At 45.4% G+C, this 26721-nt stretch overlaps 1 protein-coding gene and 1 long non-coding RNA gene across 2 annotated transcripts in view; one reads left to right on the plus strand and one right to left on the minus strand.

The window, feature by feature from the left end:
• LOC143407323 (uncharacterized) overlaps positions 1-26721 on the plus strand; it is a 242466-nt gene that overhangs the window by 81974 nt on the left and 133771 nt on the right. The window lies entirely within an intron of this gene.
• Tex51 (testis expressed 51) lies at positions 1468-3851 on the minus strand. Its single transcript, XM_076866853.1, has 7 exons — positions 3653-3851; positions 3483-3557; positions 3182-3271; positions 2923-2940; positions 2747-2830; positions 1618-1690; positions 1468-1531 (listed from the first exon to the last, which is right to left on the minus strand). The coding sequence occupies exons 1-7, from the start codon at positions 3849-3851 to the stop codon at positions 1468-1470; spliced, it is 603 nt and encodes a 200-aa protein (XP_076722968.1).

Genomic DNA, 26721 nt, shown 5'->3' on the forward strand with positions numbered 1-26721 from the left:
TGGGGAAGAGGGTGGTAGGTCACTGAGGAGGAGGATTGTTTATGGGAGAAGTTGTCTCCAGTGAAGTATCTGAAGAGTTTTCAGACAACTGACTCAGCACCAGCAGCGTTCTTGGCTTATGTGGTGGAAGAGAGTTTGGCATACACCTACCAGGTATAGACAGAGGTTGATTGAGCAAAGTAGCTACACACTCAGGTGAGAACCGGGCAATCTCAAGAGAGAGGCACTTTTGGGGGTGAAGTAAGGAATACACATTCAAGGGAGAATGCGGGCCATCTCGTGGGTAAGAGGTGCAGTCTTGGGGTTGCCTGCCCTTCTTTTAAAGGAAACTTGGTGAGGGGTAGTTAAGGGAAGGTATGCAGGAATAATATCAGTCTGGTGATTTCAAGATGGGTTCTGGTGGTCTGAGCAGTCTCGGGATTATTGGGCTGATGTTGTCTTCACTATATGGTCAATAAATAGGTCTGGAAAATTCTCTAAATTATAGTTTTCTCAAGATATCACTTCTCTCTTTGCTTAATCAATTTATCAGAGATCAATTAACAGTGCACAGGTAGATTTATAAATTTGTCAGGAATTTGGAAGTAATAAGCTTAGGAGAGACACTGGCTTAGGGAATGAGAGGCCTGGAGAAGTCTGTGGAACGTCAGAATTTAAATCCTAATTTCTTGTTCTTCTTTTAGGTCTCCTTTCTACCTATTTCTTATTCCTTGTATCCTACCTTTGAATTAGGATTCATGCCATGAACAAATATTGGGTAGCAAATATGAACCAGTCCTCCCTCATTCTCATGATCAGAGGAGAAACTTGAGACTCAGAGGGGAAAACCTAGGGCCCTGTTTGGAAGTCAAGATAGGAACCCAGGCTCTAGGCTGCTCATTCAGAGCTCTGGCCCCAGACACGGCTGTGCACACAGAGTCAGCGAGGGAGATGATCTAGTTTTATTCCTGGTCTTAGCAGGAGAGAGAATGCACAGTCAATTAGAATACAAAGAGGGTGTTTTAATGAAAGGAGTATTTACACATGTATGTGTGTAGGGAGCCCATGAGAGAGACAGTCTTTTGGGCCTCAGAACTTGGGAGCGGTCAATGGAAGGAATCAGTGGAAACGTTACCAAGCGTGGAGGTGGATTGTTTTTCCTCCAGCTGCTGCTGTGACTTCTTTCCACTTCCAAGAGATGAGTGGCTGCCTGGTTTTTCCTGCAAAGAAAATAAGCAGGGTTTCCACTCTGCCCTTGGTTTCTCTGACCTCTTGCTGGGAGTCCCCACTGCCAAATCTGCCTGGAAAAACATGCTGAGCCCCTGGTCCTGGGTGTGTCTGTGTGTTTGGGGCTGATGTGCGGCCTTCCTGTGTTCTGGTGTCCATGAATCTACTGTGTTGAGGGGCCAGAGCTGGGGCCTCCAGGCCTTGCTCCCCATAGGGCACCCTGCTTATTCCCCTGTGGCAGGCCTACAGTCTGGCAGGGCTCTACTTTCTCAGTACCTCTTCTGCTTCCTTCTTTTTCTTCCTCTTGAGCCAGAGGAGGTAACATCTGAGCCAGGAAACAGGATGGAGATGGGTCAGTCAAGGAATAGGAATTCTTCCTTGGGGACCCTGGGTCTTGGAGAAGTCACTCACCCAACTCCAGCTACGGCCACGAGTAGCACAGTGCTGAGGATTATAGCCCATATGTAGGACTTCATTTTCTTGGCTGGGGGTGTGAAAGCAGGTGTTTAAAGGCCAGGAGGGACTGTCTGGGCTCTAGAGAAGGTCCCACATCCCTTCCTTCTTTTATTATTCACCTACTCAAGTCACGTTTTGCAAACCCTGACTGGGTACTATTTCTGTGCCCACCTCAAGATGAATGAGAAGAGGACAAGGAAACAATTACTGTGTGGGAAATAGGACAGCACATGGGATGGGGAGAAAGGACAATGAGACCCTGGGGGTGGGAGTGCATCAAAAAATTGCTCAGAAAATAGGACCTCTGATTGGGACTGTGAAAAAAAAAATAGAGGTTCATTTCCATGGGTCACAGGCAAACCTGTGTTCCAGGCTGAAGACATGTTCAGGAATGGGAGCATGAAGCTGCGCATCTGTCCAGAGTGTCCACAGCTTGGTGTGGCTGGATAGTCGGGGCCATGGGAGATGGGCAGGGGCTGCTCACATGGGGCTTCCCAAGGAGGTTGGATGTTATCTGGGATATTTGGAGCTACTGAAAGTTATAAACAGGGAGTATCATGGGCAAATTTTCTCCTTGAGAAAGAATTTTCTGGTGGCCAGGAGGGGCAGGGAAGCCAGTTAGGAAAGGTTGCCATAACTCAGGTGAGAGATTAGGATGCCTGAGGAAGATGGGTGCAAGTTAGAATGAAAATATAGGGACACATTTAAAAGTTATTTAGCAAGGCTTGGGGACCCCATGGTTTAGGATGGAGGGAGATTCCTGGCTTAGGAAGTGGAGGGCTTGAGTAGAGACATATGCTGAAAAGGACCGTGAAGGCAGAGCGGGTTTGGGGGCAATGGAGATGGGTTTGGGCACGTTTCCAAGCATGCTGACTCTGAGGACCTAGAGGTAGATGGCTTTCAGACTCTAAACCTGGACACATGAATGTTAAGAAATCCCAAAGGCACTACTGTCACCCAGGAGGAGGAAGATGAGCAAGAAAAGTTTTGAGTTGGACAGAGAAAAAAGAGGGAGAGAAACAATAATAGTCCCAGGGGTGAAGGGCCAGGAGAGGGTGCACTGGACAAAGCAGGGACCACTGACCTGGGCAGAGAGCAGCGTCATTGCAGGATAAGACGTGGGTATTACAGTCTGCACACGCAGTGACCTCTATTGTGGATCTGATTTCTATGAGAGGGATGGGCAGGAGCCTTAGAGGAAGATGCAGGGGGTGGGGGGCTCTTGTCCCTCAGTCAAGTCCAGTACCCAAGCACACTCACCACAGGACTCATTGCAGGCTGCCCGGAAAGGTGAGATGGTGGAGAAATTGAGGCACTGGGGAAGCAGACAGAGCCAGGAGGGGTTGGGTGTGTGAGCAGGACATGGAACTGGGGAAGGTGTGGCAGGTGTCCAGCCTGTGGTCAGGGCTGGGGGTTCCTGGGAAGAGTCTGGGAGGGGCTTCAGATTGGACTCTGCAGGCCTTGGGTCTCCATGGGGGTGAAGAGCTGGGCCGTGGGCAGGGGAAGTCCCATCTCTCACCCTTCTGCTTCAGCTCCTCTGATCTCCTATTCAGCCTCTCGGCAAGGAGACCCTTATATACACGAATCTCTTCCAAAAGTGACGATTTATCTGGAGTAGTGGGGGGGAAAGGTGCTCAATTGTGTGAATTGCTCCATGTTGGGATTTCACATTTGTCTTCAAACAGAAATTCCATAGAGGACACAGAGTCATGCTGTGTCTATCTCCCACCCCATGACCAAAGCAGTCCTCTGGGAATGCTTTGGAGGGTGGGATATTGCCAACCCAAGCCCCAGGGCCCTGGGACACTTGGCCTCCTCACTATTGCGTAACTTCTGAATGATTTGGTCAACTTGGTTGAAGAATTTGGCTGTTTCTTCTTCCAGATGGTTCTTATCTGAGGGGCGAGATGTATGAGGAAAGCCAGGGAAGTAAGATCCAGTTTGGGTGAAAGGGTGAGTCCTGGATCCTGGAATCCTGGAAGTACCTCACCAAGATAAGAGGATTTTATCGAGGAAGTATCCTCCAGAAAGAAGGAGTGGAGGCTTTGGGAGAGTTCTACTGGTGGTGGCGAGGTGCCCCAGAGAATCTGCAGGTCATAGTCCAGCAGGGCAGGCATCTCTGGCCAGCAACGGAGGCAGGTCTTTTCACCAGCGGTTGTCAGGAGAAAGATGAGCAGGAGAGGCAGCATCTTCTGGGGTCTTCTCTCTGCACACATGGCCCTGCCTGCAGTTCCATGTGGAATGCTGGCACCCTGTCCCCCTGGGAACTGCATTCTCTTGGCAGAACAAAAGTAAATTCTGAGGGTTAACAAAAGTAAGTTCTGATGGTCAGCTGTGGTGAACATAGGCTTTGGCATCAGACCCAAGCAGAGCTTTGGTATGTAGTTAATCCTCTGGAAATGGGGTCCCTGATGTTTGGTGGGAGGGTTCTCATGAGGATCTAGGACAGCTGTGCTGCTTCTTGATGGGTGCTCAACTATCACTGAGTTTATCTTGTAAGAAATTGATAAGCAAGCCTGAAATTAGAGAGTTCAAGAAAGAACAGCACAGCAAGAAGCTTAGCTGTGCAAAAAGATTCTGAGGTCTCTGTACTTTTCCACATAGAAATGATCAGCCATGGAGGAAGCATATGGAAAATATATTTGTCAGGGCATATAAAACCCAGCAGCTACATTGTGCCTGGCCAAGTCACAGAGACTTGGGCAGATCCTCCAGTTACTGTGCAGTCAGATAGTGAAGACAGAGTTGTAGCCAGCAGTGTCTGGAAGTGTAGAGAATGAAGAAGTCACTTGTGTAACTTCTTAATGATTTGGTCAACTTGGTTAACCAAATCACATCACTCTGAGGGGCGAGATGTGTGAGGAAAGCCAGGGAAGTAAGATCCAAGTTGACCAAACCATTAAGAAATTACGCAATAGTGAGGAGGCCAAGTGTCCCAGGGCCCTGGGGCTTGGGTTGGCAATATCCCACCCTCCAAAGCATTCCCAGAGGACTGCTTTGGTCCTAGGGTGGGAGATAGACACAGCATGATTCTGTGTCCTCTATGGAATTTCTGTTTGAAGACAAATGTGAAATCCCAACATGGAGCAATTTACACAACTGATCACCCTTTTCCCCCTGTTCCAGATAAGTGATAGTTGAGCACCCATCAAGAAGTAGGGCAGTTCTTTTGTGCAATACACACAATACAAGTGTCCCAGGGCCCTGGGGCTTGGGTTGGCAATGTCACAGTCATTCCTAAGCTGACATGTTTGTGCATGTTTGTGCATGCCATGCTTCTGACCACCTTCTGAGTGTCTTGGAGAAGTCACTCACCTAACTCCAGCTATGGCCACGAGTAGCACAGTGCTGAGGAATTATAGCCCACATGTAGGACTTCATGTTCTTGGCTAGGGGTGTGAAAGCAGGGAGCCAGGTATTTAAAGGCCAGGAGGGACTGTCTGGGATAGGTTATGGGCAGCTGAGGGCCACCAGGAATTTGAGGAATGCTTCCAATGAGAATAATAAAAATAATAGCAAGAATTTAAATCAAAGGCAAACATAAACTTCAGGAAAAAGAAAAGTCAAAGAGATATCATGGGAAGCAGAAAACTTAGAACTTCACTTTAGTGAAATGGACAAAATATTATTCTTCCAGACATAAAGAGCTCGATTTATAAAAGAAAAAGTCAGATAACAAAGAATTATTGGAGATTAAAAATATGACAGAAGAGGGCTGGGGTTGTTGCTCTGTGGTAGAACACTTGCCTAGTATGTGTGAGGCACTGGGGTCGATCCTAAGCACCACATTAAAAAAAAAACTAAATAAACAAAATAAAGGTATTGTGTCTATCTATAATTAAAATTATTTTTTTTAAAATATGATAGAAGAAATTGAAAAATTTAAAAATGTGTTGGGATATGAAGTTCCAGAAGTGTTTCAGACACCAGTGCAGAAAGATAAGAGGTGGCAATTAGGAAAAGAAAAATTATAAAATTAGATAATCAGTCTATGAGATTCAGCAAATACATGTTCTGGAAAAAACTGGAGGGAATAAAATTATAACAAACTGAATAAGAAAGATGCACAGGGAGGAATTCTTTTGGAAAGGGAAATGGAGGGCAGGCATAAAGATATGCTATAATAAATAGCGTTGAATTGGTAAATTTTGCTTGCATCAGTCAGGTAGGCTCTGTAGTGAGAGGATGGTTCTGAGTACTGCTGAGCTCTTGTTCTCACCCTGGCTTTGGACAATTTGGACAAATATTTAGGGATGTGCCCATATTTTTTCTATCAGGCAATGCCTCTGGAAAAGAAGGTCTTGATTGCATGGAATCCAAGCTGGGAGAAGCAGGTATTCCCACCCTGGTGCTCTGGATAGGGTTCAGAGATATACAGCACAAAAACCGACTGCTTACAATGCTCTTACATCCACTCCAAGGTAGCCCCCAGAAAGCCTGTGTATGGGAGGAAAGGACAGGGAACTAATAAAAATGAGAGAAGGAAAAATTTTTTAGAAGTGAAAGATGTGAATTTCCAGATTGAAAGATCTCACGAAGAAGGCATTTTCCACCCCCTAGGAATAAGAAAAAACTCAGCAAAGCACAGAAAGAAATAGACTAGGTACAGGGGACCAAGTGCTTAATATATCTTCAGGGTTCTCAAGATCAATATAGAAAGTTAGCTGTTGATGAAGTAATGCTTTTTCATTCGGAGAAAAATATTTCCATCTTAGAATGCTATACTTGGTCAAACGTCAAACAAGGAGGAAGACTGACTAATGTCTTCTTAGCAAGGCAAGTTAAAACTAACCTCTTTTATCTTCTTATAGAAAGTTATTGGAGGATGTGCTCCGACTAAGTAAGCCAATCAAACAAGAAAGATGATTGTTGGGAAGTAAAGGGACTGGACTTGAATGCACAGAGAGATGAGAGAACTCTTGGGGCAGTAGTCAAGGGAAGTCCTGGGATGACGGACGGCCAGGCTGGCTCTCCTTGGGTGGAGGAAAGTCTGCAGTGGGCAATGAGGTCAACTCCTTCTAGCTGCCGGATTTCCTTCTTGGCTTTCTTTGATCTTGCTTAGTCTCTTCCACTTTTCCCCGGCAATTATAGTTTTCTAACAAATTGGGTGTGGTAAGGTCCAAGACTCAAGTTTGGATTTGGGGAGTGAATTGTAAGAATAAGTCTTTAGAGAGCTTAGAACTGGGTCATCAGGGGAAAGGAGTCTTCCATGGGGTGCCATCATACTTGCTGGAATTCCATGCTAATTTTTAGGGCCAAAGTATTAGGCTGTGCTGGAGTCACTCCTTTTCTCAATTTTTGCTTTTCCTTTGGGAAACATGCAATAATGGCAGTATGCAGGTGTTATTTTGTCCCTGGTCCAATATCAATCTAGTTCATCTCTACATCCTTAGCATCTATTGGGAACAGTGATACCAACTGTTTGAAGTGACATTAAAATTGAGAAACACAGGAACTGCTGATTGCGCCAATCTTTAAAATCTAACCCCCTGCCCATTGCTGGTAGCTCATGAGTTTTTAAAAATCACTACTTATTCACCCTGATTTCTCCTCTTATTTATAATTTAATTCAATTGTGTGTTATATACTTTGGGGGAAAGAACCTAGGGATCTAAATAATAAAGGCAATCTTTTCTGTTTCTAGACATCTTGGAGTGTTAGAATCTTCCTTCTGTTAAGATCACATTGCACCTTGTGCTTCTGGTCACCTGGGCATGTCCAATACCTCTACCTAGGGCAGCTCGTGGAGGGTTTGAAGACAAAAATCAACTTCTCTTTTAGAGGTCAAGCACATTCTTTTCAGTTTAAGAATTCCTTTAGATTCCTGTCTTAGTTCATTTTCTGTTGCTATAAGAAAGTGTCTGAGACTGGGTAATGTATAAAGAATAGACATTTATTTGGCTCCCTGTTCTGGAGACTGGGAAGTCCAGGAACACTGAACTGGTTGGTATCTTCTGAGTGAGAGTCTCAGCACCTGGTGAGAATCTTTATGATGCACAGTGGCATGGTGAGGGGTACCACATGGAGAGACAGAGCAAACAAGCCAGGGAGAACTTTCTTTGATAACAAAGCCGCACCCTTGGCAACTCATTTATCCATGAGTAGACTTATTTATTCATGAGGGAAGCGTTCCCATGACCCATCACCTCCCACAGGCCCCACTTCTGAGTACCATTGATGTATGGATATGGGAATTACATTTCCAACATATAAAATTTGGGGGACACATTCAAAACATAGCAGTTTCCATCTTAGAACCTGGTTTCAGGTCTCCCCCACATTCAGATTGCTGTCCCCTCATATTAATCTTCTCTGCTAAAGCAAGACAAAATTTACAACCGGATCACCTCTTATTTTGGCATTTGAAACCCTCCTAATTCCCTTTCAAGTACAGATTCCCCCATGTTTGAGTGTTCTATTGCTGAATTACAAATTACCACAAACTTAGTAGCCTATAATAACAGCTATTTATTATCTAATGGTGTCCAGAAATTAGAGCACAGCTGAGCTGGGTTCTCTGCTGAAAGTTTCTCACAAGGCTAAATTCCTAAAGTCAGTTGGGCTGCATTGCTGACTGAAGTTTGGGTTTCTAATTCAAGCTCATGTGGTTATTGTGTTAGTTTTTCCTGTTCCTGTGACAAAATACCTGAGATGATCAACTTAAAATTAGAAAAAGTCTATTTGGGCTCACAGTTTCAGAGGTTCCTGTCCATGCTCAATTGACCCTTTTTCTTTGGATCTGTGGCAAAGGTAGCAGCAGATCCTTGTGGGGAGTGTATGGTAGACTGACCTGCTTACTCATTGTGGCCAGGAAGCAAAAAGAGAGGAAGAGAAAAGTGTCAGAGTCCCACAGTCTTCTTAAGAGAAGGCACACTCCCAGAGACCTAAATTCCTCCCACCAGGCCCCACATCTCAAAGATTCTGCCGACTCTCAATAGAGCTACAGGATGGGAACCAAGCCTTCAGCAATGGCCTTTGAGGGACTCTTATTGAAATCATAGCAGTTGTTGACAGAAACTTGTGATTGAGGGATGAGCCTGGGGCTGCTTTTGGAAACAAGATGCCCCTTTCAGTTCCCTGCTGTGTGGTCCCTCCAGAGATTTTTATTTTTTGAACCTCTCCCTTCAGGAAGGGCCCAGACACTTTTAAGTAAAGCCTATTTCCAAGATAATCTCTCTTTTTCATTAACTCAAAGTGGACTGGCTTGAGACTTCAATTATATCTACATAATTCCTTCACTTTTGTTATACAGCACAACTTAGTTCTAAGTAAAATCCATCATCTTGTGCCATTCTACGCCCAAGTGGAGAGAGGGATATACGGGGTGCATAAGCCAGGGGTGAGGAATCCTGAAGACTGCCTTAGAAATCTGTCTATCACACCCCTGAACTCCAAATATCTACCTTCGGGGTCTGTAACAATGTTACCAGTGTCTTCCCTCACCATCAGTCCCCAATGTGGATTAAGATGATGTGCTTCTCTACAGCTTCTTGATAGGAAAATAAGATTGTTAGAGCCATAGCTAAAATGGAATTCTGACAATAATGTCAGAGTCAGTCAGTGCACACTTCACAGGCTCAGGACAAAGTCTTCTATAAGAAAAAAATAAGGGTTCCCACGTATGCCCATAAGTTTCATCAAACTTACGGGCATATGATTCATTAGAAAAGCTCCCAGAACTCAGGAAAGCACTCTGCTTCTGATTATGGCTTTATGGTAATTGATATAAAGTTAGGACTCACCAAATAAGAGACTCATGAGGGAGAACACAGGACCTGGGAGAGTCTCAAATGCTCAGAAATCATGTCTTCAGGGTGCATCACCCTTCTGGTACATTGATGTGTGTGACCAACCAGGAATCTCACTTGAGCCTTGGAATCCAGAGGTTTTTCTGGGGTTCTATTGTGTAGTTGTGATTGATTGAATCATTCATGTGATTGAATTCAATCTTTAGGCGTCCCTCCTCTGCCTGGAGTTTGGGCTGAGATTACCTTGCTTAGAGCTTCAAGCCTTTAATCATATGTTTAGTTTTTCTGGGGTGGGCAACCCTTCATGTGGAATCATCTTGTTAGCATGACTAACTGCGTATGTCCAGATATGGTCCTATGAGTCCACCATGAATAACAAACATGCTTCCGTTACTCAGGAAACTCTGGGGATTTAAGATTGTGTTACAGGAATCAGAGACAAAGGATGACCACTTTTTAAAAAATTATCCAATAATAGCATATAAAGTCACTTTACCATTAATATTTTCACAATGAATTCACCCTTATTCAGGCTTTGTAATTCTTCTGGAATCTTCTGGGAGGGTCTTGAATCCCGGGCACAAGCTTTTGCTTTGCAGATGCTGAACTGTGAGGATATTAGGGCAGTGGCAGAGATCTAGAGACAAATGGAAATTACATGGACATCTGTTTTAACAAAGTGCATGAGCAAATTAACTCACTTGCTTGACAAAATCATCTTAGAGGTCATTGGCCTGCAAATTTTGTCCAGCTGTTACAAGGAACATTGGTTGAAAGATCCTTTGATAAATCCAAGAGGTTGGTATCCAGCTGGTCAATGCCTTTACAAAGGGTTCGATATAGTTGTTTGATTTTTTTAATGAAAAAAATTACAAAAAATTCATTACCAGATAAGCCATCATGAATGAAATATTCATTTCATTTTCTTTCTGGTTAAGACTTGGGTCTTGAAATGCTTTGTTGTATCTACTTAGAATGATCAATGGGGATGCCTGGGGGGATTTCTCCTGCAGAATTTGTCGGTAGAGAACATTAAAATTGCATGAAGCCACTCATGTAATTTTAATGACCATCAAAAGAGTTTTGACTGGAATTGGGAGGAATTTTAAGTGTGAGATGATGCTCCTGGGAAAGATTGAAACCAAGGTCCTTGTGTGTTTGAGGAGTCAAGGTCAAGAATCTATAGGGTATTTTCCTGTCTACACCCGCAGTTGGGCAGAGACATTTTGTCCACAGTCAGGGTCCATAGCCAGTGGTGTCTGCAAAACAGAGCTCCTGGGTATCTTCCTTCTGCTGCTAGAGAAAGATACAGGCTGGACCTGGCTGTGGCCTTGAATAGGACACAATGAAGCCAGTGTATTCCCTGAAATCTGATGAGGGTTCAAATTCAGACCCAGTTAGAGAAGTCCTTTCCACACTTGGTCAGTTTTTCATCACTGTGGCAAAATATCTGATGAGAACAATTTAGAGGAGGAAAATTTTATTTGGGGGCTCACAGTTTCAGAGGTTCTGTCCATGGTCAGCGGATTCTATAATCTGGGCCTGAGGGGAGGAAGAGCATCAGGGCCGAAGGAAATCAGTTCTCCACATAGCAACAAGAAAGCAGAAAAGGTCCCTTTCACCAGGCAAAATATAAACCCTAAAGTCATGCCGCCAACGACCCACTTCCTCCAGCCATACCCTACCTGCCCTGTAGCTACCACCCAGTTAATCCATATCTGTGGATTAATCCACTTTTTAGGTCATGCCTCTGATAACCTAATCATTTAACTTCTGAAAATTTATACATTGTCTCACAGACAAATTTTTTTGGGGACACCACAAAAAAACCATAACATCCCTTTTCTCTCAAGTTGGTCTACCTTTACCTTTACCCACCTCAGCCCCCGCAACTGTGAAACCTTCTCAGATCTCTCAATCCACATGATTTTCAAATCCTCTGATCTCAGTCATGACCCATGTTGAGCAATTAGCTGCACCCCAACTTATGACATGCTTTCTGCTGTTGTTTTTTTTAAATGCCATTGAAATCTGCAGTGACCTATGTTTTCCCCAGACCTCACCAGCCTGCTTCTAAAAATGACAGTCACAATCACAACAACATTTCTCCCGGTCATCTCCTTTTTGTAAGATCTTGACTCTCTTGGCTCCCCTGATGTCAGTAGTTTGGGCAGCCCTCAGAGAATGTCCCTTACGAGGCCACCAGCACCCAGTTCATGTAGGTAAATGGTGACATCTTCTCCTCTTTCTGTGAAATCAAGTGGTGTGCTCTGCACATACCACTTTCTCAACTTCTTCTCTCTTGGATGAAAGAAATCTCGGATCCTTGCTGGGAGCCCAAGGCTTTCTCAGATGCTCTTATGGGGCCCTGGACCCCAACCACTGCTCTAGAAAAGAAGAGGAAATAGCTTCTTTTATTCAGCCACAAACTCAATATAGAATGTCTGATGTCTGTGTTCCAAGGTGCCCCAGTGATTCTGAGGTCGCTTTCTCTCTTTTGATGGAGACGTTCAGAAGCCCTTGAGGTAAGCTTGCTCATGTACCCTCTTTTTTTCCTTAATAGGTTCTTTCTCATGAAGCCCCTTGTGTAAAATGATGGGACCTTCCCAGAAGTATTGCAGATAGGTCTAAACGTTAAAGTGACTGTGACAGACAGGGACAATCACTGAAATCATGCTGGTCAAAAGTGGCCTTGATGAGAAAAGTCTCTATTTCTCAAATGGATATTCATTTTCCCTGGAGAAGACTGGACCAGAGAGAGAGGGTCCCTAAGTCTGGGATGGCTCCACCATACCATGGGATACCCCTGGGTTTCTGCTGTTGGTTTGAAGTCATGCCTGAAGCTTGAGATGAGAACATCTTTCCTCTGACCTGACTAACTAGGATTGATTGGCCATCGATGTTGTAGGGTAAATACTTGAGGACAGGAGTGTAGGGTGAATGTCACAATGTTGGACATCATTGAAGGAGAAAGGGAATCCCTGCCTAGACTTGCTGATGTCCTTTCTTATCATGCATTCCCCTTTTGTAGGAAGAATGAGGCTCCCAGCCTTCCAAAGTACATTTTTCAGGACAGGCAACACCATTGAGCCTCTAGAGCCCCTGGTCCATTTGGGTGACCTCCCATTTGGCTGAGCAGGCAAGGTTGTGAGTAGGGCTCCCTGCATGGGGCAGGATAGCACAGCCTTTGGGAGCACTGTCCCAAATGTAGATGGTTTTGGTTCCTGAATCTTAATAATCACACCTGTTCCTTTCCAGAGGGTGGAAAATGGTATTTTCCCCAAGAAGATGAAGCCTTATCTTCCACCCACATTATTCATCTATAGGGGGAGCTGCCCTTCACCAAGAGGTGGAATTCCTTTCCCTTTGATGTGGGCTGGCCATTGTGACTTACTTGTAATGAATAGAATGCCTTAGAAATGACTCTCTGTGACTCCCAAGGCAGGGCCAGCATGGCCGTGTAACTTCTTTTGCTATGTTGAAAAGCTCACTCTGCATGCTTGTTCTTGGGCTGCTTCTTCTGGGAACCCAGCTACACAAGAGCCCTGTGTGGGAGGGAACTCTGGTTGATGGTTCCAGCTGAGTCCACTCTTGAAAACTTTCAGCTCAGAACCAACATGGGAATGAAGAAGCCTCAAGATGATTCCAGCCCCCAAATTATTTTTGAGTGTCTAGTTAAGACTTCAGACATTGTGGAGCAGAGAAAAGCTATCCTTTGACCTGTGCCTTTTTATGCAGCAAGAGATTGTGGGTACACAAGACTCTGCAAAGAGCACAACAAAAAGACTTGTCAAAAAGACTGTCAAGACAGGGGAAATGACTTAATCTTACCAGGATGGTCCATGTATAATAGGGCACCTAGCTGAAGGAACTCTGCAAAAAAAGGATTAGAGGGTTCAAGTGGAGAAAGGAACCCACACAGTGGTGACCTGTTGCTGCCTGCCAGCCTGCCCCCATCCGGCATTCTGGGACTCATGTGTGACCTTTGGAGTGTCCAAGTGGACTCTGATTACATCTCTCAGCCACACAGAGGGTTATAGGCCTAGGCTTAGGCTCCCAGAAGAACAGATGCTATGGCCATTCCCACCCACCGTAACTGTCCAGGATGCAAGGTGAGAAGGGATGAGGTGAACACATTTACCTCAATACTTTTGTCACCTGGGGAGGGGGTTGGATATCAGGGCTGAATGCATATGCCGTCTTTGCTGAACTGAACCTGGGCTTAAAGTAGTGCTCTGACATTTCCTTGCTGCAAGATCTCTGGCCATTTTTGTCATGTGTCTGACCTTCCATTTCCTTGTCTTTAAAATGGAGATAATTAGAATGCTATCTCTGGATGCTTTGAGAAGATCTGTGTCAAATGCTTAGCTTCATGATGCCCCTCAACTCCACTGAAGTCCTTTCTCTTGTCTTTGGAAGGACCTGGAGTCTGCTGGACCCAGTCACCAAAAATGATGGTTAAGCATTAAGAATGCATGCTATGTGCAGAGCACAGCCTCAATGCCTGGATTCCTCAGACCCCTTCGTTAATGGGAGACCTCCAGTGGAAACCAGGGTGGTTGGGGGTCCCACAGTGTACATGACCAAATCTCAGAGGAACCTCATCATAAGAAAGTATAAGATTGTAAGCAGTAGTGCTTGGGCTTCCTCTGCTGAGAGTTGCTCAGCCATGTGGTAAGCCCCTGGGGTGTGCACATGCACATGAGTATGAACATACAGGCACACACACGTGTGCTCTCTCTCTCTCTCTCTCTCTCTGTGCTTCTTACCTAAGGGCTAGCTGCAAATTGACATTTGCGCCTAGGAAACAGTTATTTAAGCACTCAGGCCAACAGGAAGCTGGGAATTGATCCCTCAGGGGCTGGAATAAATGGCAATCTATTTAGCCTTGAGAGCTGTGATGGTGGGGTTGCTGTGGGTCAGGCATTGGTGGAGACTTCTCGGATGCTCAGGGAGCAGCCGCATGATTCAGGAGAAGCCCAACTGTGTGTGGCCGCTGACTGTTCAGCTCAGGGGTCCCACGTGTCTGTGAAACGTCACCTTTGTGTCTGCAGCTTGTCTGAGCTGGGGTGGGAGTACCACAGAGATGATGGAATGAATGGAGTCTCCCACGGCCCATGAGGTGAAAGTGCTCTCTCAGGACTTTGGAGGAAGATGACAAGTGGCAGTGATGGGTGTGGAACACACAACATGTGGTCCTGAATAGATAGGGTAGGGTCGGTTGTGGTTATTGCTGTTGGATCTGAATTGGTGGCTTGACAACCACCAGGGAGGGCACAGGAGGGTCTTGTTGGTAACAAATACCCCTAAATCTCAGTGGCCTGAAAAATAAGGACTACTTTGTCTTTTATGTTACTTATATATGTGGGTTGATGGGGGTCTCTGCCTGTGAGAGCCGCTAAAGGATTCAGCAGGTGGAGCATCCCTTTGCTTAGGCATATGGGCTATCATGTCAAGATGAGAGGGAAGTATGGGAGATCCTTGACTGGGCACTTAGTAGCTGTAGTTGAGAAGAGGGCATGGCCCTAATCCTATCCCTAACTTTTCTCAACTTCAAAGATGGTGGTCCACACAGAGGCTGGGAAGAGCTCTTCTTCCAGGACCTGAGGAGAAGTGGCAATGTCTGGTGACTCTCTGCTCAGCCTTTGAGGGAATTGTAAGGGTCCCCATGTGACCATGGAGATGGAGATGTGCACGGGGCGGGGGTCACTCCTTTTGGCAAACAGGTATAAAAGGGCAGATAAAAACCTAGATGTGTGACCCTAAGATCCGGGTTCTGGGTGAATAGTTTTTTTTTTTGCCCCCAGCTTGTAAATTTTTATAATGAAGTCATTTACAAGATTTTCAAAGGACTTTGAACCCACCACACAAATTTCCAGCCTAGAAAATCACCATGGCCTAAGGACACCCCACGAAGGCATTGGCAGATTTGACACCTGCAGCTTAAGCCTCCTTCCTGTTTCCTTCCTTCTGTGGTATTTTTGTGTATGTTCTGACCCAGGTGTATTTCATGTGGCAAATGGCCACACTCCTGAGCGCAAGGCCCCTTCTGTCATCCATTCCCACGATACCTCAGCTCCTCACAGCCTCTGGCATGGAAAGGGGGTCGGGAGGGGACAACCATCAAGCTTTATAGCACAGAAGCCCTCTGTCATCCCAGCAGCTGTGTGTGGCGGGCATGTCTTTCTATTTCAAAGATGGGGAAATTGAGGCCTAGGGAGTGTGGAGCACCTTGTCCAATGCTGTCCAGTTAGTAGTGTGTAAAGCAAGGAACTGACCCGGGTGTCTGACCTCAAGACTAGTGCGGCCTGCACACCCTCTTCTGAGTGGAGAGAGGGGCATGGAGATGGGTGCTGTGTGGGATGCCGGGCAACGTTCAGCCGGAACCCTGGTGGCTTTCCTGGTGATGCAGCTATGAGGAGCTACTAAAGAACAGCGTTCTCTCAAGGAGGATGGGAAATCTGTGAGTCTACCTTTTATGGGAAGAAAGTTTAGCCCAAGAGTGGGAGGCCCCCAAAGTAGACAGTGAGGAGCGCTTCTGCCGTGGCGGAGAGATCTGTAAGGAGCGTGATTCTCTGATAGGTTAATTTGGGGTTGCTTATCTTTTTAAGAAACAGCTTTTTGATACCTAGAGACTTTTCATTTACAATGACAAAGTGGAAGTTACCAGTGTGGGCTCCAGAGTCAGAAAGATTCTGAGTCCCAAACCAGCCACTTAACCTCTAGCAATAATAGGGTTGCAGTGGAAATTATTTAAAATAGTTCATGCAAAGAGCCACGCACAGTGCCTAGCACGTAGTAAGCATGGCGTTAATGTCAGTGGTTAGCATTATTAATATTATTGAGATGAGACTGGGGTCAGTGAACTCCTTAACCCAAAGCTTGTCCAGCAGTGATGGATGAGGTCTGTCAGTGCTATAGGAGAGACCACTGCAATGGAGTAAAGTTGAATCTGATCACAGTTAAGTCCCTTCATCTGACTTTGGATTCTGTCTTTGATGAGCTGGATGATCTTGGGCAGGTTCCAGGGCCCCCCTGGCCCCTCAGCATCTTCCTCTGTGAGCTCTCCTCTCTTGCCAGGGTGAAAGGGCAATGATCCAGGGTCCTGCCGGCAACTGAAGCACTGTGTCTGAGAGGAAACATAAAGAAGAGCTTTGTTCTGCAGAGGTGAGGGTTTAAGAAGACTTCCAGGGCATGGTGGTCCTGTGGAGTCTCTTTGGGGCTTTGATCTGGCTTTGGTCCAGGGCCATCAGCTTGAGAACTCATCTTCCCCACATTCCTTTGATGGGCTCCAATACTCACTGAAGCAAAGTGCACAAAAACTCCCTCTAAATGCCTGGTAATGTAGCTCAGAATTGGGCCCTGCAGGATTATTAGAGTCATCCATCTTAATTATACTGAAAATCACTTACACATTTTCCATAACAATGTTGCATTTGCAATTTCCCAGCACTGAGCCGGTTGCCTGGCAGGGCTGTCCCACTCCCTGCAGGGGTGGGTGGTGTGGGGTGGGGATGAGTGGGTGGGGGAGGTGGGGGTGGGAAACAGGGGACAATGAGATGGGCATGTACTTCCCCCTTTCCCAGTGGGCACTGATTCTCCATATCCAGCATCTTATTTAGCATTTTTCATGGCCCTTCGAGGCTCATCTGCTTATTGCCATTTTACAGATGAGAAAACAGAGGCTTACAGAGGCTGAGTGACTAGCACAAAACAAGATGCTAAGAAATAGTGGCTTCAAGAAGAAAAGCTCTTCTGCTTTCCATTGGTGTTTCTGCAGATGCCTCTCCTCTGCCTCTGCCTCACCATCCCAGTTTCTATTTTGTGGTTTCTAGGAAGCCATGATCAGGATGAATCACTATCTCATGTAATATAGTTTCCCCTGTATAACCACAGAAAGCATGCCCATACAACCACACTTGCACACACACATAAAAACGATACACACAGGCAAACATGCACATACACGGGCTTTCGTTTCTTACTCCATGGACAGACGAGTCTCTCTACTGCTTAGTACCGGGCCTGAGTTTCTCTGGTAGCACATCAAGGGCAAAAGCTGGATTTTCTCTTCCCATTCACCCAGGATCAATACTGAAGGGAGAAGTACATTTGACCATGAGCTTACTCAGGAAGAAAATCTATCTCCAGGAATCATTCCTGGGAGTCTGAGTTCCATGTAAGATTGGAGCTGAATGAGGTCTTGGTGAGTTGATATAGGATGAAATACCTCAGGTCTGGGGGTTCCCACCATATGGGGGCCTTTCCTACAGAGCTTGAGATTACTGAGCACATAGAAAGTTGAAGCCAAAAGACAAATACAGGAAGTCAGACCAAAAAAAAAAAAAATCATGAACAGTATATGCCAACCCAGTGACATTGTGTCTAAGGGAAAATGAATCCTGCCTCTGAGCCTTGAAGGACTCAGACAGGCAGAAAGGGCAAGGGAAGGGGGAATAGGTGCTTGAATGGGTGGGTGTGGCCTGCAGAGGGAGGAAGAACAGAAGGAGGCATAGAACAAAATAGGCGTGCCTCTGGTCAACAGGTGGTTCCTGGGGAGGGGATTCCTGAAGGTGAGAAGGAGGGAAGTGAGAGAGGAGACTTTGATAGGGGTCAGATACTGGAGCTCAGGCATGACTTACCGCTAAAGGGAGGGTCTTCTGGGGGGGAACTTGAGTGCAGGTGTGAGTAGAGCTCAGTTCCTCCTGTGTCAGAGATGGTGACAGAAGACATGTGTGTCCATGATCCAGGAAAAAGCAGGTGAACCCAAGTAAGAAGGGAGTCAGGTAATTGCATACTAGGGGAGCTACCAGTGTCACACCCTGCTTAGTGTGTCAGGTTGCTCCCACCTGCTTGGGGATGTAAAAGGGATATTTTGGGGTTCTGGCTGAAGGGACTTATCAGTCAACTTTTCATCTCTGTGACCAAAATACCTGAGAACAACTTGAAGAGAAGTTTATTTGGGGCTCATTGTTTCAGAGGTTCACTCCATGTCAATTGACTCCATGGCTTTAGACCTGAGTGAGGCAGAATGTTCTGGCAGGATGGTGTGGTAGAGGAAAGCTGCTTAGTTCCCAGCAGCCAGGAAGCAGAGAAAGCCAAGAGGAAGAGCAGGTGAGCCCAAGTGAGAGGGAATCAAGACAGAAACAAATGTGACCTACCTCCCCCAGCCATGCTCCAACTGCCTACAGTAACTACCCAGTAGTCCATTCAAGTTGTTAACCCATCAAGTGGATTAATCCACTGATGGTATTGTAGTCCTTGCAATCTAATTGGTCTAGTCATTTCACCTCTAAACATTACTGTATTGCCTAATACATGAGTATTTCAGGGGACATTAAACATCTTACACTGTAACAGTGTAAGAGAGGTGGTAGAACGAACTCAGTGGAACTGGTGCTGGCCATGTTGGGTGCAGGGCCCACCCACTTACAGCTGGGCTGGGAGCTGGGAAATCTGTCTTGCCAGGATCCGAAATAAGAGTAGGCTGCTTCTGGAATATGCAGAAGTCACTCAGATTTTCTGGACCTCTTGTTTTCCCCAGCACAGACTTCCAAGTGCTACCATGTGGATCAAATTCTGAGCTCCCCACTTCCCAACAGCACCTTGGACACTCTGGGCGAGGACATGTAGTTCTCAGGGCCTGCAGGGGCAATCTCCATGAATCTATCCTTGGATGAGCACCAAGAAAGGGGGCTGGTGAGTGAGCTTGCGCCCCGAGGAGGTCTTGAAACCTGATGGTTGCATTTGTTGCTAATCCAGAATGGTGACAGCAGCCTGGGTAGAAACTTCTAGGAGTTGAGAAATAACTTGAGCATCGCCAGCTTTGTCTGAAAGTCCAGGATATGATGCATCCAGTTTCAAGAGAGAACTTGAACCTCTCATCTAGGCATTAGGGATGGAGTGAAGGCACCAGGAGGGGCGTGGAGCTCACAGCCCAAGCACAGCCCCAATCTGTCCCACTCCAGGGCCTCCTGGAGCACAGAGCATCCTCTAGCAGCAGCACAAGCTTGTATTTTGGAGAAGAGGCATTCATTTGTTGAGGTCCCTCAAGACATCCCCCATGTATCCCATGTCAGTTCTGGGAGCTGAGAGTTATATTTAATGGTTCTCATAGGAAGAATTTAAGACTTGTCATGTCAGAAACTCATGACAGCCTGGGGAGGGAAGAAGGGGCCCTGTTGGGCCTGTTGTGAAGCCCGTGCAATTTTCCCAGCACCTACTGCCTCCTTGACTCTTCCCACTTCCTCTGTTCAGACTTTTCCCTCCTTGGAGGCTGGCAGTGTGGTGAGAAGCTTTCCAAAGAGATGGTGTATTCATCAGGGTTATCTAGAATAACAGAACCAAATAGATATGTATTTGTGGAATTATCTCATCTGCAGAGCCATTGTCTCAACTCAAAGACCATCCTTCAAGAAGAATTCTCATATACTGATGGAAGGCTCAGCCCTGTTGTTTTAGTCAGGCCTTAGATTGATTGGATGTGGTCCGTCACGTGACAGATCAATCTGCTATACTCAAGTCTGCTGATATAATGTGAATCTCTCCAAGAAACACAGACACATCCAGATATTTGATTTAACCAAATATCTAAGCATTCTGTATCCTGGTCAAATTGACACAGAAGGAGCCATCATAGATAGGAGTGTCTGTGCAAAGGAGGTGATATAGTTTCTGCAATTGCCTGGGCACGAACTCTGTCTCCCTGAGTCCCAGTTTTCTCATTTATAAAAGGCATATTATGAGCATGAGAGAAGCTGATGGATTGGTGCTACCTAGGAAACAGGGATAAGATTGACCCCTGACCAAATACACATGGGTCAGTATCAACCATCCCTCCCAGAAAAGACCCTGCAGGCAATGGTGTGGATGCCTTTAAGCACTCTTCAGCTGTTCTTTGGCTCCCTGTAGCTGATGATTTGCAGGACTGAAGGTGATATGCTGAGATGCTACCTGTTCTCTGGGGTCTGAGAGCCCTATCTGTTGATCTGTGAGGTTGCCATGACTCCAGGTCAGGCTGACTTTGAGGTCAGGGGAGCCAGTGGGAGTTACAAGGAAGTCTCAAACACTACTGCAGTTGCTGTGTGAAGAAAGCACTGAGGGCACCTCCCTCTGCTTTATTTTGATGGTTCCTTGTCTGGGTCAGTGTTCTGAACTGGGGCCTCTGAGCTGGTAAAGGAGATGACTGTAGCTGGATGCTGACCCCACAACCTCTACCCTATGTGCTCCTAAAACCAAATCTATTGGGATAACACCAGACTTCTTATTAGTTACATGGCAAGATTTAAAAACCAACTGGGAGACTGTCACAGGGCAAATGTCAAACTGGCAAATAAAAAAAAATGGAAACAGATTTTATCTGCGTTCTTCACTCATCTTTACCTGAAATGTGTGAGAATGAATAACATCTCAGGGAATCAGAAAAGGACCTTCAGAGATCAAAGCCTAGGGACCCCACAATCCTGAATAAGAGGCTCCTTGTCCATGCACATCTGTAAGACCTGAGTTTCTTCATCAGATGGAGCACAAAAAAACAAAACAAAACAAAACAACAACAACAAAAACAAAAGCATTTTCCTCCCTAAAGAGTACAGTCCTTATAGTGTAGTTTGGATCTGGAATGTTCCTCAAGGGCCCAGGTATAAAAAGTTGATTCCCAGCCTATGGAGCTATTGGGAAGTGGGAGAGCCTTTAAGAGGTGGGTCCTAGTTGGGGGAAATTAGCTCATTTGGGATGTACCCCTAAAGAGGATATTGGGACCCTGGTCCCTTCCTTTTTTCCTCTTTGTCTCCTGGCTGCCATGAGTGAGCAGCTTTGCTCTACCACGTTTCCGCCATAATATGCAGGACTGCCGCAGGACCAAAGCAACAGGGCCAAACACCCATGGACTGAAATCTCTGAAACTGTGAGTTAAACTAAACCTTTTCTCTTTGTAATTTGTTTCTGTCATATGTTTCCATGGTAACCCCATCTATGGATCTTTCTTTCTCTCTGGGCATCTAGTTTCCAGACAATGTCTGGAACAGGGTAGGTAGGTAAACATCATGTAGATGGATCCATCAAATAGATGGATGGTTGCATGCCTAGGTGAATGGATTGGTAGATGGATGGTTAAATGAATGATGGATTCATAGTGGGTGGATGGATGAATGGGTGGATGGATGAATGGGTGGATGGTTGGTTGGATGGATGGTTGGTTGGATGGATGAATGGATGTGTTATGTGGATGGGTGGGTGGATGAATGAATGGGTGGATGGGCCAGAAGCAAGCAATGTCAGTATGGATGGGCAGGAGCTTTGTAGTATGATTTTCCTCTTGCAAGGTGGAGACTCTTTTTCTAAGTCACCATAGTTATTCTCTATCTCAGAAAGGCCAAATTCAGACAGGTTCCTATGGGTGTATAGGGGTGAGAGGAAATTTGGGTTGAATCACTTTCACACAGTGGTGCTTATTTTGTCTACAAGGAAATGGGCACCCAGTGCTGCCCCTTGGTGCCATGGCAACACAGAAGACGATTCCAGGAATATGCTGCTGGGTTTCCAGTCATGATGTGCCAGGGCAGAAGGTCTTCAGGGTTGGTAGAGGAAGCTGGAGATAATCCAGAAATAAACTCAGGGAAGCTTCATGCTGTGGGCTCTGACTGCTGGATGGGGCAGGCTTCCTAGACCTGTCTAAATCCACAGGAAATGGGGAGGAGAGCAGCCTGCTAAGGTATGGGGTTCCCTGGGCCTGTCCTTCCTCCTCAGGAATCTTCCAGACTCTCAATGTTTTATATTAAGAGAGATTTTCCCTGGGAGTTGAGACCCTTGTGGGTAGGAACGGTGACAGGAAATCTGCCCCCCTGGGAACTCTGTTTCTCAGATTTAGGCATCAATGCAATGCTTTCTTATGTGTCCTTGTTTACTAACCAGGCTGCTCTGCGGTGACAGTGTGCTCTGCCTTCATTCCCCCAGGCTGACATGTGGCTCATAGTTCATTCTTGCATTCATCTGATGAGCCGATGGATGCCTAGCACGGGAGAGCACCAAGGAGACACCCTTAGATCCAGAAAGCCAGCATCTGAGCAGAAGTGGAGTCAGCCAGTCTCTCAGGGCTCCCAGCAGGGGGCTTTCTATCTTCACATGCTGAGCTGACTAGGAAAAAATAATAAAGAAAAGCGGAAAGATCACTTGGTGGGCTTGATCCTCTCCTACCTCTGTGTGTTGTTCTGGTGAAGCAAAGGGGCAAGGCTTAGTCAGGTAGACTTTGGAATGGCTGCACATAGAGACACTATGTGTCCCAGGGGCCAGGCCAGGCCTGGAATCTTGGGGCATATTGGAAAGCAGCAAGGCTATGTGGCCAACACACCAGGCTTTCAACCCCACTTCTGGCAATGCTAGGCAGTGTGACTTCAGAGACATCCCAGCCTTTCTGGGACTTGGTGTTCTTGTCTGTAAAATTGCACTTGGGTAACCTCTTTCTAGGAGAGTTCATTCCAGGACTAATGACATTATATTGAAAACTAAACCAAGCCAAACCTAGCACATAGTAGGCTCTCAGTAAAAAGTAGTTGCTATTGTTCTTTTTTTTTAATATTTATTTTTTATGTGTAGTTGGACACAATGCCTTTATTTTATTTACTTATTTTTATGTGGTGCTGAGGATCGAACCCCGGGCCTGGCACATTCTAGGGGAGTGCTCTACTGCTGAGCTACAACCCCAGCCCTACTATTGTTCTTTCAATGCAAATTGTTTCTGGGTAAGCTCAACCCCTATTTCCCAATCTTCCCTTTCTTACAGGACACATGGCACTGTTTGAGTGACACATGGGTATGTGGAAGCAGGGAATCAGGACGGATTGCTACAGGTGTCCTTTTTCTGTCCAATAGGTTCTGCTTCTGGCCGCCCTTAAGTCTCTTGGGGGCAGTTCTGAGCTAAAGAACCTTACTTCTGAATCTGTATCAAGCTGAACAACTCTTTGCCTGTTTCCTGGGTCCTGGACCTATGTCTTCATATAGTCCAGATTCTGGATAGTGCCCTTGAGGATTAGGTGGGGTTCCCTTCTTTGTGCCATGACCTCATTAGCACTCTGCACACATCAAAGGTGTAACAAAAAGAAGTTCATTGTGCTAATTATCCCATAAATGCCTCCTTTGTGCAAACAATATATACAATGTATCGGGCCACTTATGTGCATTGTCTGCACAAATCCTCAACAGTATCAATGGGAGCATGCCTCTGCATTAAAATGAGTGGTTAGGGGCTTAGACATATTAATTTCCCAAAGTCACATAGCTGGAAAGTAAGTGGCAAATCTGGACTATTAAATTTTTTTTAGTTTTTCAATTGTGATGAACAAAATTTACTTTTAAAACAATTTTTATGTGTGCAGTTCGATGGCATTAAGTACATTCACATTGTTGTGCACCATCCACCTTCTGAATTCTTTCTATTATCCTCAACTGAAACTCAACATACATTAAACACCAACTCCCATTCCACGACCCACCAGTCCCTGGCAACCACCATTGTACTTTCTGTCTCTAGGAATTTGACTCCTGTAGGGACCTTATATAAGAGGAATCATCTAGTATTTAACCTTTTGTGACTGGCATATTTCACTTATTTCATGTGTCTTCAAGGTTCATTCCTGTTTTAGCAAGGGTCAGAATTTCCATTCTTTATAAGGTTGCTTAATGTTCTGCTGTAGGTATAACCACATTTTGCTGATCTGTCCATTCTTTGATGGATAGTTCAGTTGCTTTCCTTTTAGCTATAATGAACAATGCTGCTATCATCAGCAAATATCAATTTGGGATCTTGCTCAATTCTTTGAGTACTTATCTAGAAGTTGGATGATAGATCACTTGATAATTTGATGTTTAAATTTTTGAGGGAACGTCATACTGTTTTCCACAACAGCTGAGTCACTTTGCATTCCTACCAATAGGACACAGAGTTTCAATTTCTCCATATTTTCACCAACATTTGGTATCTTCTGTTTTATTTATTTATTTTTGTTGTTGTTTCACAGTAGCCATGATAATGAGTGTGAGATGGTATCTACTGTGGTTTTGATTTGCCTTTCCCTAGTGATGCAGATCTGTATTTTAATATTCATACTTGGAGGATGGAATGTAACAAACTTGAGTGTAAAATCAGAGGACGGTCTTTTCCTTGGAACTTCCATATTGCAAGTGAGCTGTACATGCGGTGGGTATGGGTTGAGTGTGGGAGATCCAAGTCCTGGATATGTTAAAGATGTAGTGGGTCATTAGAACTCAGTCATCTCCTTCACACTATGCACAGCACCAAAGAGCAATGATATTGTGGTGCTCCCGAGACAGCTAGCTGTGTGGGTGCTACCAGCTGGGGGTGCCTCCCTGCTTGCTGTGCCCTGGGCTATCCTGGGTGTGTCCTTAACCGCTAGAGGCCCAGATTCCATAGACCCAGACAGGGGCTGTAAAAAAAGATCTCTGCTCCTGAAGATGGAGGGAGGTTATGAGAAGAAGGGATTTGAAGATGGCAACAAGTGGTCAATGCTTCTACGTCTTGGTGTGAAACATTAGCTATGCCTCATGCCCTCGTCTACTTCCTCCACCCCTGACAGGCTAGGCCACTTCTCAGCTCCACCACTGTATGGACAGTGACCAATCTTCTTTCCCCATGCAAAGCAAATCATGAAACTATTCTGCTTAAGGCACTTAACTAATTCTCTGGTACCTGGGCCAAGTCCTTTAGAAGCCCTTAACTTGCATAGCCATGGTGGGTAACATGAGGGTGCCCCACCATTGCCATCTTGATTGGCCTCACACTGAGCCATCCACCCTGCTCTGCCCTTGAGTGTCTGGCAGGCACACCTGACATGCAGAGGAGACTGCTTTTAACCCCCCTTTGCAGTGATTCTTCTATGCCTGGGATGTCCAGAGTCCTGTTTTCATCTCTGAGTACCCCTTGATTATTCAGAGTGTCCAGGTTGCTGCTGATTTTTAAAAAAAGTTTGCTGATTTTGGTGGTGATTGGGCTCCTGAGCACTCCCAAAAGACACAGCCCCTCTTCCTATGACAGCATCCACTCTGCCACACTGCCTCATCCCTTGATGGAAAATTCCCCACAGGGGACCTGCATGAGGGTACACAGAATGTCCTCAAAATATTGATGAATTATAAGAGAAAAAGAGTGGAGGATGAGATGACAGAATGGATGGTGGAATGGTGGAATTGGGTCTGCCTCTATTAATACACAAATGAAGTAGTTTTATACAACTTTAATAAAACAGATTCTGATAAAACAAAGGAAGAGTTACCCTGGTGATTTCCACCCATAGAAGGAGTTGGTGTGTATTATATGATTACACATCAGTCTCCCAGGCGTGTGTTTTGTTTATGCAGAAACCAGCCTTATTCTTCTTTGTTCCCTGAAGCCTAAAACATTGCCAAGATTTTGTGGATGCATAACACCCATTCCCTCCCTGGGGTTGGGTTAACACAGGAAGAATTTAATACATTTTACAACAAAAGTTTTGCAGGGGTTTCCACTCTTACAGTCGTGCAGGGATCAGCTTAATGGAGATCCAATAGGAGTTATTCCACCACATCTGCAGTTTACATCTGAAATGGCCCCCAGAAGCCCACATACTGAAGGCCTGGTGCCAGCCCATGGCAGACTGGAAGGTGGGGGAGCCTTTAAGAGGTGGGGCCTAATGAGAGGAAGTAGGTCAATGAGGAAATGCCCTGAAGGAGATATTGGAGCCCCAGCTCCTCTTCTTCCTTTCTTTCTGTTTCCCAGTTGCCATGAAGTAGTCAGGTCTGTCAGGATGTGCTGAGCCACCAAAGGCCCAAAGCAATAGGGCCAAAAGATCATGAACTAAAACCTCTGAATCATGGGCCAAAATAAACCTTTTCTCATTATAAGTTGATTTTAGCAGGTATTTTGTCCCAGTGATAAAAATCTGATTAATAACAATTGTTGAACCAGACGAAAAGAAGTGTAGTAAACTGTGACCTTCTTAACACTTCTGTCTAGGAGTGACATGTTATTTGATTTCATGTCTTCTTTTTCAGAATAATTGAATTCAATAGAAAAGGCAGAATGGCCTTTCCCAGGAAGAGTGGAGAACTGAAATATTTCTGAACATTTTTGTGGACTACCATAGGAGGCATGAAGTACTGGGGACTGGTTGGAACAATCACCTTTCTTTTCTCAACATCTGGGAACTGAGGGAAGATTCAAGAAGAATTGAGAAGAATTGATAGAATAGGCTGAACATTTCATCAGACTTTGCCTTGGCTAAAAGTTTGGATACGCTCAGAGGCACTCAGATTCAACAAA

This window comes from Callospermophilus lateralis, chromosome 9, assembly GCF_048772815.1.
Source record: "Callospermophilus lateralis isolate mCalLat2 chromosome 9, mCalLat2.hap1, whole genome shotgun sequence".
Classification (NCBI taxonomy): domain Eukaryota; kingdom Metazoa; phylum Chordata; class Mammalia; order Rodentia; family Sciuridae; genus Callospermophilus; species Callospermophilus lateralis.

Excerpts from the sequence above, each read along its gene's own strand:
- Tex51 (XM_076866853.1), bottom strand. The coding sequence starts at position 3,851 with ATGCTGCCTCTCCTGCTCATCTTTCTCCTGACAACCGCTGGTGAAAAG. Across the intron at positions 3,558-3,652 it reads GATAAAATCCTCTTATCTTG|ATAAGAACCATCTGGAAGAA; the intron begins GTGAGGTACTTC and ends CTCGCCCCTCAG. Across the intron at positions 1,691-2,746 it reads TGACGCTGCTCTCTGCCCAG|CCAAGAAAATGAAGTCCTAC; the intron begins GTCAGTGGTCCC and ends TCACACCCCCAG.